Raw genomic sequence first — 16,458 nt, forward strand, 5'->3', positions numbered from 1 at the left:
TCAATTGTTGCATTACCTACGTAAGAATGACAAGTCTTTCAGTGGGTGCGGTCATGCAGTGGATGGGGCTTTTTCCTTTGATGGTGCAATTAAAACCGGCAGGTCTCGGTTCACCCTTCAGCTCCTTGGGGCTTGTCTGGCCCTGCAGAGGACTTGCAGAGCGCACTAACTGGGAGCCCCGGGAATCTGCCAAATGGGGCAGAGGGGTGTACAGGTGAGCACGAGGCGAAGGGAGCCAGTAAGCACCTGCCAGTCTGCCATCTGCCGTGCACATGCATATAGCGAAGGCTGGGAGAGGGAATAGAGACCCCACCCTGTCGAGCACCAAAGAGAGAAACTTGTCTAAATTAATCCGGCCAAAGCCTCCAGGAGAAAGGGGATGACGATGTGAATGTGTTGCTTCTCTTTCACAGGTGCTACTCCTTTTCACATGAGGAGCAGGTTCCTCCTTCCCAGCTGGGCACTGGCACTGGCACTGGCACTGGCTTTGTCACTGTCAGAGATGCCTGTGCAGCTCCCACCTGGGGCTGTGGGAGTGAGTGTTTGCCTTGCTCAGCCTAAGCACCAGCAAGAGACACTGGGGTTGGGAATAGGTGCTTCTGCAGGGCTTTTCTAGATCCCTGTATGTTTTTTATTTGTAATCTGCTCTAACAGGTAGGAAGTCGGGACCATTAAACATTTAGAGAAAAAGTCCCTACCACCCCCAAAAATCCCAAACCCACCTATTTCTTTCAAAAAGCCAGATGCCCTATGTCTGTGAGTAGGAAATCATAAGGGGCATGTACGGAAGTAAGTAAAAGTAATACTTTGAAGAGAGATAACACATTGTATTTTTCCATTATCTGGTCCAGATAATGTGGTATGCTGTGGTATGTGGATATGTGGATATTGTGGTATGCTTTGGCAGACATTTCAGATTGCTTACAATACAGATAAACCCTATGCACACATAGAGCATGTGTTAAAAACAAGAAGGACTTCAGAGAAATCATCCTGCCCTTCTGCAATGGGTTGAGCAGAGGCTCAGGCAGAGTGAGCTCTCATGGATTTCAAGCCCAATCCTGGATTTTAACATTTCCCATGCCTGAAACCTGTTTATTGTTGGACATCCCTCACAGCTTACTCAGGAGCCACTGGGTCAGTCACATCAGCATCCTCTGTGCTGCAAGTGCACCTGCGTGCAGGTGATCTGCAGGCTAAATTTAGAGGCAGGTTGCTTCAACCCTGCTCCCAGCTGTGGCCCACTTTTGTAAAAGTGTAAAAGGAGGGGCATCAGACATTCTCTCTGCTGCTGTATTTGGCAGCAATTTTTTGCTTTGCTGCCACTGTAGAGGCGCATGAGAGGCCACAGTTACCTTAGATGAGTTGCTTTAGGTCTTCCTCAAACTACAATGTATGTCTATGGCTCCACAGCAAGCAGCTCCTCAGCACCCTAAGTCATAAATTGCATAATTTCACTTCTCCCACATTTCTCCAACCTCAGAAAATAGGATGCTGACAATTCCACAAGTTTCACAGCTTTAGGAAAGCTCCTTAAGCCACAGTAAACTTTGGCTGATTTGTAGGGGTAGTGGAAACAGTCCTGATGTATAAAAAACACCAATCCTATGAAAATTTTATAAAAAGAATAATTTTGATTCTGCCAAACAAAACAAAAAGTTGAAATGTTCTTTCCATAGGAAATGGTAATGTTTTCCTGTGCCTTATTTTGTCCATTCTAGAAATACCACTTACCTGAAAAAAAAATGTATTTCTTTTTTATCCAAAAGGAAGATTTGGCATGTAGGAAATGGTGTTCAAGCACCCACCGAAGAATGACCAGAACTGAGGGACCCTCCCACCCTTGCCCCACAAGTCCTCCCTGCCTTTGTGGTGTGTCAAACAGGGCAGGGCAGGGCTGTGCTGCTGGAGTATCCCCCATGAAAGGCCTCTGGTGCACCTCTGCCTCTGAAGGACACTGTGAAGTGCTGATTACTGCCAAGCAGCTGCCAATGCCAAAACTGGATAGCAGCCTAAGGAATTAAATAAAACACTATTTAAAAATACTGAACGTTTGCTGTTGTGAATATTCTGCATACCACAGTGAGAGCAGGGGTAATGCGTTGTACTGGTGTGAATGTCCCCACACAGTGGGCATGGCAGCTGAGAGGCAGAGTAATCCTCTCCACTGCAAGCCTGTAAAAGCCCAGCTTTTTCTCTCTTGTGCATCTGCTGTCCTGACTTACTTTTAGAGATGCAGTAGTTTCACTAGATGCACATTCTGTCTCTCTTTTCTCAGCACAGGACACCACTGGCAGTTCACATTGCATGGCTGGTTTCTGCAGAGCCCCATCTGCAAAGGAAGGATGTTATACAAACACAAAAGAAGGCAGGGCATTTTTTCCACCCTGGTTCGTGGCTCACATCAGTGGCAGCAGGGAAAAAAATACCATATGCTTGCCTGGGAGTCCAGAGTGAGATGAAAGAATGCAACAGGACACCTGATTTTCCATCATCAGAGTTTTCAATGCTGGAGGGTACGTGTTGCTGTTTGCCACACATTGTCTTGGATCTCACCATTAGGCCTATGGATATTTGAGGCAGAACAGTGTTCCGGATTTGTGCATGAATGCACAAGAATGCAACTACAGAAATCATTTACTAGATGAAATGTAACACTTCTCTTTGGAGAAGCAGTGTCAAAATATGCTCCCCAAGGTTTGCACAATTCTAATATGACAGAGGAAAAAGTTGCCACCAAACTTTTGTCCCTGAAATATTTTAAAGAATGCTTGATTCCCCAGACCTCCCAGACCTTCATTTTTGAGCAGGACGAGAAAGCCACTGCAGTTTAATGTAGTTGTATCATTAGTATAATGAAGTTGTACAACCAAGCTCAATCTCTGCAAAAGGCCTTACTTCGACTTGATGCCTGTCGTGATTCATCTGAGAGATTAATAGAATAATTTCCTTAATGGATATGTGCATACAGCAGCTGGGGTTTTGATGTACATTGGAGAATCATGCTGAAACCTAAAATGATCACCAAAGGTCTCTTTGGATGCCTGTGCTGGGAAAGATGAGCATGTCTGCATGACGGCTTGTGAGAGGCAGAGTTGGCCTGAATGAGGCTGGATATTCACAGGATGACTGTCTTACATGCCAGGGCAGGGAGAAAATATTTTACAGCACCTCAGAAGCAAACTTGAGACCTATAGTAATAGGCAAAACAACATCTGTAGGAAGAACTCAAGACAGAAAAACCATTGGCAATTTCTTGCTGGAACAAGAAATTTATAAAATCAATTCCCAAAGTTAGACTAATTTGATGCAATCCTAAATTTATGCATGTTAATGCCAAGGAATATCAGAATGAGGAAACTAATGACCCCAGCATTTGTTTCCCTCATGCATAGGTCATTGGAGTAGCTTCTCCTTCGTTGTGAGGAAGGTCCTATTCTCTCCTGCATAGATAAATTTGTTTACTTTGTACAAATGATTATTTGATTTCATCAAATTCATTAGACAACTGTCCTCTTAGAATGGTGTTTCTCAGCCTTCATTCTGGTTTCAAGTACATGAGAGTATTTTAACTTAGAGGCATGGTATCTTTTTCTTAAGAAATATGATTAGGATATTGAGAGTCTTAACTGTAAAAATGCAAGAAAAAACTTGATGTACTTGGGCATTTTGTTGAGAAGAGTGGTGGACCCATCTTCTGTTCTTCTCACCTACTGACTGATTTAACAAATAAGGGCCCATCTGATGGTCATTTAATGATGATTCTCAACACTAAAGGTCACATCTTGACTAGACATCAAGCTGAAGAAAACAATGGGCCTTTTGTTCCTGTTTGGAAGACATCAGTGTGAAGCTGCTTTTCAGAGGCTGGGGACTGTTTATTTGTTCTTCAAACGCATGGCATGCTGATTAATCTTTATAACACTGGTTGTGGGTGTAGATCCTCTCCCACAACTCACAAAGATTTTTCATCCTGAAGCATCCAATACTGGCTTTTGCAGCAGCAGGGGTGCAACATGCCTGTATTTGTGTTTCAGTGAACTCATGACTAGCAGTGTAAGCCTTCAGCCTTCAGATGTACCTACTGCCAACACAAGCTGGTACAGATAGTAAGTACAGATTGATCCATTAAACTAAACCATTGCTTCATTTTAGTAGCCAGATGCTTCACTGGGACCTGGCAGTTGTTGTATGGATACAGGTATCCTCTCACTGTCTCAGACTACCCTGGAACACATGAAGAGTCCCAGTTTTTAATACATAGTGTGTGGTGTTATATTTTAGTCAAATGGTGTGCTTTGTCTCACCCCTCGAAAATGTATGGTTTATTCCAAGCCTGTGATCCTCCCCTGAAGTATCACGTGTCTGTAATCCCATTGGCCCAATCTTACTCCGTGCCCACTTTGAATCTCCCTGTTAAGTGTGCTGGGGGGACGGCGCTGGCTCTCTCTTAGCCGGCTCTCGTGGCTGGTGCTCTCTTGGCCCCTCTTTCTCCCTCCCCTTTCCCCCCTCACTCCCCCTTCCCCGCTTCTCCCTCAGAAACCACACTGCCTCCTGGGGGTGGGTAGGACCCCAAATAAACCCTCATCTAATTGGCACCCTCAGAAGCCGTGTGGAGTCTCCTTGCCTGCCTGCTGCTGCCAGCGAACTCACAGCTTAGGCCCCCCCGCCTCCAAACGCGCTGCTACAATGGTGTGCAGTTCTCCCTGGATGCAGGGAATGCACTTTGGTACTATTTATTAATGCAGAGTACTGCTGAGGAGTCAAAAAAATAAGTTAATCCCCAAATGACTTATTGAGTCAGGGCAGCTTTCCAGCAGTGGCATTGAGTAGCTCCGTCAGTGTTGCGTGCTGGCGTGTCCCAGCTCTGCTGCATGGTCTCTGTAGTGTGTTCCTGCAGCTGTGCCTGTGGAGTTGTGAGCCACCCCGCTACTTTTGTGGGCACTCCCTTCTACACTGAACTGTCCAACTCAAACCACACATAGGTTCAAAGTAGTCAGGCAAAGGGATCTTGTGCAGGCGGTGCGTCAGGGAGAGCAGGGATGGGAACTATCTGAAAGAGAACTGCTGAAGTTAAAGGAAGATTAAACAAGCTCCCATTTTGCCACGTACTTTATGTTAAGTGCTTTCCCAGGCTGTGGGAATGACCAGCACTGTAGGAAGGCTCAGGTAACCTTTCTAGGAAGATTTTCATCACCATGGAAACACTGAATGCTCTCACAGCAGCTGGTGCTGCAGGGCCAGTGCCCTGGTGATGGTGCCTCCTTTGTGAGCAGGACTCCAGAGCGCAAAGGCACTGGGTGGGTATATTTGGGTGCATCCCCCACCAATTAGCAATACAGAAAATTACCAGTGAACCAAAACTAGTGGAAATAACAGGACATGCTGCAGTGCCCTCTGTTTCCTCAAACAATGCCTGTCTGTGACTTTATTTCCAAATTATGTCATTTCCATCCACAGCACCCCTTTTGTGCATAGGATGTGGAACCAGCGGTCGCTCCTGGCATTACTGGTCATTACTGCAGGAGATGTGAAGGGCTGTGTCACTCCTAAACAGCCTGAATCCTCTCCTGGAAGCAACAATCCCAAGTTTGTTCTGTTTCTTTCAAAGGAAGGATGTTAAAGGATGTGCCTTTTGTTTGTTGCTTTTGCAGTTTCCCAGTTCTTGGTGTAAACTGGCAAAATCCAGGAAGTCAGCATTAAAAAAAATCAAACCAAAATGAAACAAAACAAAACCCATGACATCAACAAACAAACAAACACAGCCCACTAAATCCACAGAAACCCCACAAAAATAAGAATGTTTTTATTAGGAAAAAAAAATCTCTATTTTATTTATTTGTTTAAATATTTTGTTATTACATTTTGCCTGACAGCTGCTATTAGTGCACAACAGTCCTCACTTCGGTGCTGAGTGCCCCACATGGTCTAGAAAGTGAGATGTATTCAGCAATTTACCCTACCCTTTTAAAGTACTGCTCCCTTTGTTTCCAGCAGTGTTGGTGTTTTGATCTTTTCCTTTCTGATTGCTTATTAATGGATGGGTTTCTTTCACTCAGATGCAGCCTTTGTCCTAGGCTGCAGCAGGCCTTGAGGGCAACTGATATTCCCTACAACCTGAGCTGAGCAATCTTTTTACACATCCTACATGCTCTTTAATCTGCCATAGATTACAAGAATTTTGCTCTTCCTAATTTAATCAATTATTGAAGCCTCTTACATAAAACAACTTCTTTGAAATATTTAGACACTGTTGATTTAATATTATTTTCCCAATATTAAAAGCTGGCACTATGAATTACAGTGAAGATGCCATCCTTCCAGGCTGCTAACAAATCTCCAGCCTCTGAGACAAGTGCTATCAACTTAATTTTTGTAAAATTGTTCTTGCTCACAAGCCCTTCTCCTTCTTCCTTCCCCTTCCCTTTCTTCCTCTGGGAAAAACATCTCCTCAAGGAGATTTGGGCCCAGGATTTTATGCTTTAAGTCAAAAAGGAACACACTCCTTTGGAGCACTTCCAACCCTTTTTTGATACCTGAGAAGGGACTGTTCATCTCTTGAAAAACTGACTGCAAAAAAAAGGCAGGGATAGGGTTTTGTACATACTTCCTTTCTTCGCTATGTATTAAGTCCAGAAACACTTGTTTGCTTGAGGTTCTTAAGCTTTTAAGATGGCTTTCTGGCACTTTCAAATTCTAGATGTACCAGTAGTGCTAATCTTGCTTTTGTTTGTTTGTTTCCATTGAGCTCTTCTTGGGGAAAAGAAATTTGCCCAGATGTTCACATTTGGGAAAGTCAGAAATGTGTGATTGGAAATCTTCTCTTCCAGTTGTTTTACACATGTTATTAAATGCACAAGACTTAGTCCTCTTGCCATCCAGCTGAAACACCTTGTCCCTTTGGTTATTTAATTTTATTTTGTAATATGCATCCTAGCAGTAGTTGCATGTTTAGAAATATTCCATGAATAGAGGCTGATAGTGAAGAACCTTATTTCTGTAACAGGACATAATTCTAAAAGAACATAGAAAAAAGGGTGTGTAATGATTTAGGTATCTTTTAAATTAATGAAGAGAAACTAAAAAAAAGGTAAAATTCAACTTTGTATTTTTTTTTCTAAAGAGAAAATTTTGTTTTGAAGGGTGCAAAGCATCAAATTGCTTAGAACAGACAAGCAGAACAAAATGTTATAACTTTCAAGGCTTTCTAAATTATTCTTATAAAAGTTGTTATTGAGCATCTTCAGGGGTTCAGTTTTGCATGGTTTGGTCAGATAAACACTTTGTTTGATGTTTTCAGGATCTTTTACTGATCAATATTGAGTGATAATAAAGTTGCAAAACAGTCTGGCTTTGAATTAAAATGAGTAATTTAAACCAATCCCTCAGTAAGGACATAAAGAGTGACAGAAATGTCGTCACTATGTGAAGTGCTCAATGAATGCCAGAATTTACTGTAGCTTTCCAAAACATAAATTGAGTTCTACTGTGAGAGTGCATTGTCTTTTTTCGTGTAATCAAAAGGGACTTTTGCTAATGGCGGCACCTTATGAGCATTCCTTGTACACGTTCCTCTCTATCAGAAGACATCAGCAGTGTAGTGCAGTAAACCCCAGTAAAACAGTGACTGTGTGCTTCATTTTCATAACAAGCATTGCTTTGAGAGATTGAAACACCTAAAAGAGTCCTAGCTGGCTCTGTGTCAGGCTTTCTGCTAAACTTTAATTGCCCTTTCTGAAATATTTAAGACAATGATACTTCCAACAGACAAAGAGAAACAACAAAAAAAGAGTTTAAATGTTTGCTTTCGCTTTCCCCAGCCTTCACAATTGGTGGGAAACATAACGAGAAAGCATTCAGCTTCCCAGGAGAGGTCAAATAACAGACACCTGCCAATTTTAAGTGACAACACTGCTTTTCTCTGTACCCAGCACAAATGTGGCTACTCCTACTCATGGTCATGCCTGTTCAGTCCATCACCTCCTGATGTTGTGATTTTTTTTCAGGTAGCATGAAAGGTGTGCTCCCTGTATAGATACTGTTCTGCAAACCAGGAAATCCAGTGCTGCCCATGTAGGGTTCATAGTTCTGACCAAAAGCAGCTGCCTTGACTATTCAAATGTTTTCAAAATGCGCTGATATTTATACTTCCAGGCATTATTGCTGACCCTCTCATACCTGGCATTGACTCCTTACATCTGCCAGATGTGCAAGTGTATACCAACACCTGTTCTGGATCGGGTGTGCTCTCCTGTGGCAGTGGGGCTGTGCCCAGACCTGAGGCTGCTGGTCACCACCTTGCCACCCATGTGCTGCTGCAGGATGGGGCATGGCTGATGTGTCAACAGAGAGAGGCTGGTGCTGAGCTAGAGGATTCCTGTGCCAAGTTCAGCGCTGTGCTCCTTAAAGCTGGTGCTTGCTAGTGGTAAATGCAAGGGGTGAGTGAGCTCCGGTGAACTCCTAGCTAAATGTCTAAGAGGGTATCATGCTTATCTGCTGGTACCCCTTTGACAGTCTCAACAGTTTAGCCCTGGATCTACCTAGTTTGGACGCACAAAACTCTTCCTAGTCTTGAATCATCCAAATACTGAATTCAGGAATCAGGCATGTTTCTGCTGTACAGCTACAGACCAGGGGAAGATAGGAGGGCACTACTGTCACTGAGCTTCCCACTGACATTTTTCACATATACTGAATGAAAAACAGAAGTTGGGAAGCAACTTGTTGCTTTTAATCCCTGCAATAGTCACAATTTATCTTAAAGACAGACCAACACATCCTCTGCCCAAATACATGTATTTTTTGCTAAATGATGCTTCCACAAGAAAATGTTCTTCCTACTGAAATTTTCTTTCCAGCTGCATTCTATTGAGATACAAGACATAACACAAATGCATTTCAAAATATACTGTATAACAATAGCTTTATTGCAAAATTAATATTGTAAGATAGAAAATTTGTTTCACATAGTTCAGCTCTTAAAATAAATGTACAACCCATGTTCCATTTGCAGCAGGGACAACATGAAATGCAAGCTGAGGGCAAGACTGGCCATCTGATTGCAAGGTGCTCAGCTTGTAAAATGGGAGGGAAGAGTCCGCCAGGATTTATATTATCCTGAGTATTATTTCAGTTCAAGGAACCACTTCATTACTTTTATCTAGTATATTGTACACCTGTTAGGGGTTTAATTTACCTGAGGTTTCTGTTAGTTAGGCTGTAAAGGATAAGTATCTTGTAAACAGTGATGTTAAATTGTGACCTTTCTCCTCAACTGGAAATTAAAAACAATAGAGAAAGGGCTAGGTTCTGATAGGCAGAGACCTCATAGCTTCAAAACTTTGGGAAATCAGTAATTTTTCAATCTAGAACTGTTTCAAAGCAACTTGAATATAGAGAAGCCACTCTGACATCGAGACATCTTTTGCTTTGAGCTTTTTATACCATTTGCTTATATACTTTGGATATGCTCACTTCAAAGTCAGGGAGTTTTTATTCCTGATTATTTCATTTAACAATACTATGAATGAAGACTGAAATTATTTTCTTACACTCCAAGCACTGTGTAACTACAGGGTTTATTTCACCTATTTCTACATCTCATCTTTTTTGATCATCTGTGCTAATCTTCTACAAAGCACATTCAAAGTATGATACAAATGTCAATTAAGTGCTTGGAATATTCATATTATCAAATTGCAAGGCTACAGGTGACCATAAAAAGACAAAATGTTTCCACTAAAAGCAACAGCCTCAATCTCCCTTACACTTTTGGGTCAAAGAGGCCTTGCCTTTTGAAACATATGGTATCAGCTCTGAAAAAGTTCACTGTAATTTTCTAAAATGAAGCATAAAGGAAAAAAAATCTACCATTTCCTTGAATTTTAACATTAAATTCTGTGCTTGGGCAAATTGAATTGGTTACTTTAATCAGCATTAAAGTATCATTTCCAAAACATTGAAGAGGTGCAGGAGAGGAACTAATATTTACAATGCTTTCTCACATTCTTGTTTCAAAATACAAACATTATGTGGCAAGCATAGTCACAATAAAAATTGTAGCTCTTCCACTGCCTCACTAAAGGAGTTCCAAAAGTCCTAAAGAGTTCCAGAAGTTCTAAATGAGTTCCAAAGTCCTAATTTCTCCTCTCTCTTTGCATCCTCATCTGAAAAATTGTAATAACATTTCCATAATTCAGAGAAGTGGTGTAAAGATTACTTAGTAGGATATTTGCTTAGGACTCAAAAAATACCAAGCACTAGGTATTATAAATTATGTGCTAATTTATCTTAAGCTGCAGTAAAGACTGAGTCAAGTGATTTGCAGGAAATCCCCATTGTGAGCTTCTGTAGTTAATTTTCAATAAGTTTATCTATGTAAGAGCTTTATGTAATAAAGAATCACTCATAGCTTAGCATCTTCTTTTTAAACTATTACTTGTTAGCTCTGCTAATATAATATGTCACAGACTACTAACTGCATGTCAAGTCACTATACTGCATGTTCCTATACTTAGAAAACACTTCAGAAGATCTATAAGAACTGTCTATTGTTACTTCTTGATTTTCATGCTTTGGTTGAGAAAACTTGTGCAGAACTCCTGCAGTTAAGGGCCATGACAAGAATCTGTTCAGAAACTGACTGAGGAAATGATCCTTCCCTAGAGTGCCTGCCCAGCAAACACTGAGCAGGTAACTATGTCCCTCCTCATTAAGACAAAATTTAAGCATGTGATTAACTTGTAGAATGTGCTTTTACTTGTTAAATGCTGTCTCGATAAAGGATTATAAACATATATAATTTGTTGTTATTCCTTAGACATGTTATTTGGATTCACCTCAATCAAACCACATGAAGTTCTATGTCTCTTACCTAGTCATGACTGGCTTCATGTCACTGGCCACTCTAAGGTCCACCCCTCTGCATTAGGCCATTATTGTACAATATATACAAAAGTATCTAAAAAGTATCCCCTTCCTTTCCAAGCCCTCGTGATATGTGCTTGATTAGGATTGATCCCCTAGTATTAATTCAGTGATCTTGTGTAAATGCTTTTCTGCATGCTGTCCAGAAAGTGCACATGCTGTCTTGTGAGAGATTTCTGATTTCATAGATGTGGAATAAATATCTTGTCTGTCTTGCAGCATGAAGCTCTTCCTTGGCCAAACCAGATAGTGCTTAGGTGCTTTGGGAAGAAGTCTGGGCATCATATTTCCTAAAACTGTGGTTACGAAAAGATTCCCTGCAATGAAACAGATTCATAAATAGAGTTGGCAAATGAAAAACAATCAAAGAAATACCTGTCTTGTGAAAAGGAACTCTGCTGAAACATGCTATGTGTTGGCAGGTTAGAGTTGTCATTTCTTCTTCTCCCACCCCAAACTGGACACAGTGACTTTGTGAAGAAGCGTATAGTCATAATCAAAGTACATTAGGCTCTTCTGTGTCAGTCATGTGACTAAAAAGGATTATGTTTTCTGTAGTGAAAGGATGGCTTCATGCTGCCTAACACCACATGGTGCCATACTTGTTCTATCTCCTTTCTGGCTTCAAAGGTTGAAAAATCACAAGATGTTTCCAGAAAATTTGTTAGGGTGAGAGGGAAGTCTTATCTAACACTTCATTGAAATTACATAAATCCTCTACCCCCAAAATGCAGAGATTGAAAAACACAGCTAACATTACAGTCATCTCCAGTGGAAGTCAGCAGATTTCTTTAATCAGTAATGGAGTTAGCAGTGTGTATTCTGGCTTGGTTTTAGCTGCCAGTAAAACTCCCTTTCTTCCTTGCAAAAAATGGCATATTTTTGTATAGCCATAACAGATAACCTGCCCTAACTATACCTTATGCTATGGGCTTTCACTACAGGTTTGTACAGCTCTGGGATCTTCCTCTCAATCATGGGTCTAAGGTTCTCCTTCAGTTTCATGTAGTTTCTTTTGAGCTCCTGATGATATTCCCGCTGATCAGCAGTAATAAGGTGCTTGTTTTTCTCCACTGCTTCACCACACCTAGACAAAAGGAAAGAAAAAAAGACATGACGTATATAATCTACTTCTGTTAAACTCAATAAGGTGCTTGTTTTTCTCCACTGCTTCACCACACCTATACAAAAGGAAAGAAAAAAAGAAATGACATATATAATCTACTTCTGTTAAACTCCCTTGTTTTGTGTTAGGTAATTTAAATGGACAAGAATCCAGTTCTGGCTTTTTCAAGTACATAAATTGAGATGATATTTTTAAGAAATTAGGAAAGCATGAGTGAACTAATAAAAAGCAAATTTAATGACTGCAGAATACTGAGCTAGCTGCCTACTTACTGTATAAACAGATAAATTGGCAATAGCATTACTTAGAAGCTGTATCTTCTGTATAAGACTTATTTTTATTTAACTCTATTTAACTTATCCTTTAGCAAGGAGGATAGTCTGGACTGAGGAGGTGAGTATCATCGTATGTGAATATTCTTGTTGAGATTTACAAATGTATCTAAAGCAAAGGACGCGTGTCTGCCACTACCACTGTGTCTGCTTGACAGATGCGGTTTTCTTATGAACAGCTTTCTAAGTAAGAATGTCATTTTATTAAAAATCAAATCAATGCAATAGTCTGATGTTTGGTTTCTACAAGATGTCAAAAGACAAAACAAAAGGAAGATCTTAATTTCTATATTATTAGTTTAGGGTGTTAACATTTCTTCCCTTTGAGAATGCAATGCCGACCTAGGCATTAATGTGAAGCAGAAATAACAAGTGTGGTCCAAGTGTTCAAAGTGTGAGATGCCAGGATTCATGATGCTAACTTGCATAGGTAATTACTCAGTTATATTATCATTGCAGTATTGCTAATATTGAATGTATTGATGTAATTCCGCATTTCAATTTTGTTTTACTGACCTCATTATAAACTCTTTGAAGCACAACCTCAGCTTGTTGTGATGTCGATAAAGTTTGGGGTCTGCTGGAATTTCAGCCAGGAACACTTGCGCTACCTCTAGTGGTCCCTTATAGAAATAACAGGAAAATGTGAAAGCCACCTCCTTAGACTGAAAACAGAACACACATTTGCTTAAAGCTGTTTGTTATTTCATGAGTGCAATTATGAAAGAAAACAAAACTATGCACAGTTACCATAATAGGATGGATTTTAGCTCCCTTTCCCCCACAATACTTCCTTTGGCAAGCAGAAATTTTGCCCATCATATCTTATCTTCTCCTGTTATTATTTGTCTTCCAGTTCCACAACAAAGGGAACAAATTCCGCCCATCAAGACCTTCAGGCAATAAGCCCAGTACTGAAAAAGGTCACTCTTGCAAAGCTTACAACATTTCATAATAGATGCATTGGTTGGTAACAGAGTATTTAGGCTTTCAGAAAAAAACCCCAAACTCTGTGAAACTGTACATAACACCAAATTTTTGCTCAGCCACGGCTTCATCATTCCATTTTAATTTTTTTTAATTGCCTGGGCTTTTTTTAGTGTGTATGTTTATGTTATATATATTGCATCTCAGCTTTACTTTGGGGCACTCAGGACTTGACTTCATGTATTGACTTAATTTCCATGAATCTGAGTTTGTGATGATTCCACAGGAAAATTGTTATTATTATTATTCCCATTCCCCAAGGATTAATCTGGAATGAACAAAATGGCTGAGATGGCTAGCATGTTAGAAATAAAAATCCTTGGATGCATTCATAAGATTTCTATGAGTTTCTGCACCTACAGCCAGGACAGCACTTCCCATGAACACTTTCACCAAAAGCATAGCTAATGAACAGTATGCAGTGACTAAATATCAAGGGATGAAGTTTAAATACACACAGTGACTAAATGTGTCTGACTAGATGTACTTCTTCTAGTGCAAGAAATAGGAGTGCAAAAAATAATGCACAGTGAGAAAAGTACACTTAATCTGCCTTATTTGGATCCCTTACCTGATTTACAGTGGCTCCAACTGAACCCTGCAAAACCATCTGGAGCATTTTGGCATCTGGTGGTTCTTGGTTGGTGGCTGCAGTTAGTTCCTGTGTTTTTTTACGCATATCTTCAATAGCAACTTCAATTGGTGTTAAAATAAACTAAGTGAAAGGAAAGAAAAGATGTTTCATTACCTGAATCATGAATGCAGTTGACCTATTCTAAATATGACAATATCACTATCATTCCCCTGTTTCAAAAGCAGTAGTTGTGACATGCAGGAACACTGTCCAATCTAACTTGGTAGATGGTCATCTTGGTAGATGGTGCAACTGATCCAAAGCTCTTAGATGTCTTATTATTTGCAGAAATAGGTGTGAATCAGACCTTCTGTTGGCATAAATTCATTCTTATTCTAAATTACTTCATGACTGAAATGGTGGTGTAATTTCTACGTGTAAAGCTTCCCTGTCTCTAAACCAGCCCTAAGCACAATCTAGTTCTCTGACTGTACTCCTATACTACATCTGCTTTACCAGCTAGAAGTATAGCTACAGAGCTCCACATATCCTCCTACACAGCATTAGAGCTAGGAGGTAAAAATGTACATTGTACATTGAATGTACATTGGCTATTGTCTCTTCTCCACAGTATCTCTCTATCTTGCCTTGTCTGTCCCTTCTGTGATAGTCCTGTTTACAAGACCAGTGTCTGAGAAATTCAGCATTCTTTTTTTCTGTCAAGCATAAATTTGGAAATCTTCCCATCCAGAGATTCATTCAGTCCTTGAGAAATTAGATCTGTCTTCAAAATCCAATTACCTCTTCTCTTTGGATGACATTGATTCTAGTTTTGATGTAGGGGAAAGCATGCATTGTGGTTAGGATGGTGTTCCTCTTGTATTGCTCACTAAGTTCTCCTCTGGGACGCCCATCCATAGTGAAAGGCGTAGTGTACATGAACCGACAGATGTTGAAGTTCTTTTCAAAGTGGGTAACTCTGTCCTTCATCTCATACTCATCAAAATAGGGCTCCACAAAAGTAATTTGTATGTATGCCTAAAAAAAGAGGGAAGAACCATTACAATACTTTACAACCCAAGGAATGTAAAAGGAATGGCGCGTGTGAAGTATTCCATAGTACACATTGCCTAAGGATGTGTAGGCAATGGATGGTCTGGAAAAGCACACAGCTGATAATCCTTCAGAGGTCATTTTCTTATTCAGAGCTAACAAAATTTGCATCTAGGAGGGCAGAACTTAACTGTGGGGATCAGAACCAGGGCAGGGACCAGAGATCAGAACTTTTAATTTCTATACTCTCTGACAAGTTACCTTGCTAAGCCTGTCACAGAGGTTTTAATACCCCTGGGCACAGAGATACCAAGTTGGGTGGTTTCTTTTAGTGCCTTAATGTTTGAGCATAAAAGTTGCAAAGGGGACCTTCTCTCCTCATTTCTCTTGTGAGACAAGGCATTCAACCCTCTCAGTAGTACTTTCCCTACCTTATTGGGATCCAGCTTTCTTTTGTCTACAGGAGCAGAGTCCTTAATCACTTCCACAGCATCCTCCCCAAAACACTGGCCATAAAATCCCTGCAAAGGAAAAAGAATTATCCCAAAATTCTAGTCCTTAATGCAATGCTAATGCAATTCTAGGAGAAAGGAGTGACAATCATGACGATTTCTGGGCTTTGTACAGTCAGTATACTGTTCCACAAACCACAGCTGGCCAGGGTAAGGCATCTTCTGACAAAGATCACTGTGAATTGCTCAGACAATCACAGAGCTTGAAATTAAACAATCAGAAGGGGACACAGCAATTCTATAAAAAAAAAAAGCTGAAAAGATACCAAAGCAAATATCTGGCGTGCTCAAAATCACTCAACGTTTTACAGGCCTGCTTGAAAGAGACATAGCCTCAAAAGAATGGCTCACTTACATAATTATGCTTTAAAAAGGGATACAGTGAAAAGGAAATACTAAGGAAACACTAAGAAAATACTAGGGAAACGCTAAGGAAATAATCTATGGCACAAATCAGTCTGTTACTGATTTTTTTATATAGCAATGATAATATCAGGATTGTGTGGGTTAATTGAAAAGTATAATATACCATTTGAGATCCTGTTAACATAATGTTTTTCCTTACCTCTAATCTGTGAGAAATCTCTGGGAGTTTTGTAATTGCAGGCTCCTTATAAACAAATTCCTGTTCATCCAAGTCCCCAAATTTCGATCCATAGAAACCAACACGGAAGTAAGTTCCAAACATTCGTTTCTGACCCTAATTGATAAAAAGAAGAGGAAATTTACAAGTGCTTTATGTGGACATTGTAGTATTTGGGTGCCTTTTTTCCCCTCCAGCTGATGTGTAAGAAAATCCACTACTCTTACATTTTTCCCATTTCAAAGCCACTTCTAGATATCATCAGTGCTGATGGATTAGAAGCACAGGAGAGAAAGCATACAACTAAGGGGACATTTGACTGCAATCTAATTTAAAATTTAAGCTGATCATGAAGGAGGTTGCAC

The 16,458-nt window shown here is 40.3% G+C and overlaps 1 protein-coding gene across 1 annotated transcript in view; it reads right to left on the reverse strand.

Moving 5' to 3' along the window:
* Positions 1-8,906: 8,906 nt before the first annotated feature.
* DOCK8 (dedicator of cytokinesis 8) overlaps positions 8,907-16,458 on the reverse strand; it is a 97,462-nt gene continuing 89,910 nt past the window's right edge. The window contains exons 42-48 of the mRNA XM_053969014.1: positions 16,076-16,210; positions 15,430-15,519; positions 14,747-14,983; positions 13,943-14,086; positions 12,901-13,007; positions 11,846-12,013; positions 8,907-11,243 (exon numbers count right to left, since the gene is read on the reverse strand). Of these exons, the coding sequence (XP_053824989.1) occupies positions 11,180-11,243; positions 11,846-12,013; positions 12,901-13,007; positions 13,943-14,086; positions 14,747-14,983; positions 15,430-15,519; positions 16,076-16,210 (945 nt within the window). The 3' untranslated portion in view covers positions 8,907-11,179. The remainder of the gene's footprint in view (positions 11,244-11,845; positions 12,014-12,900; positions 13,008-13,942; positions 14,087-14,746; positions 14,984-15,429; positions 15,520-16,075; positions 16,211-16,458) is intronic.

Source organism: Vidua chalybeata, chromosome Z (genome assembly GCF_026979565.1).
Source record: "Vidua chalybeata isolate OUT-0048 chromosome Z, bVidCha1 merged haplotype, whole genome shotgun sequence".
NCBI lineage: Eukaryota > Metazoa > Chordata > Aves > Passeriformes > Viduidae > Vidua > Vidua chalybeata.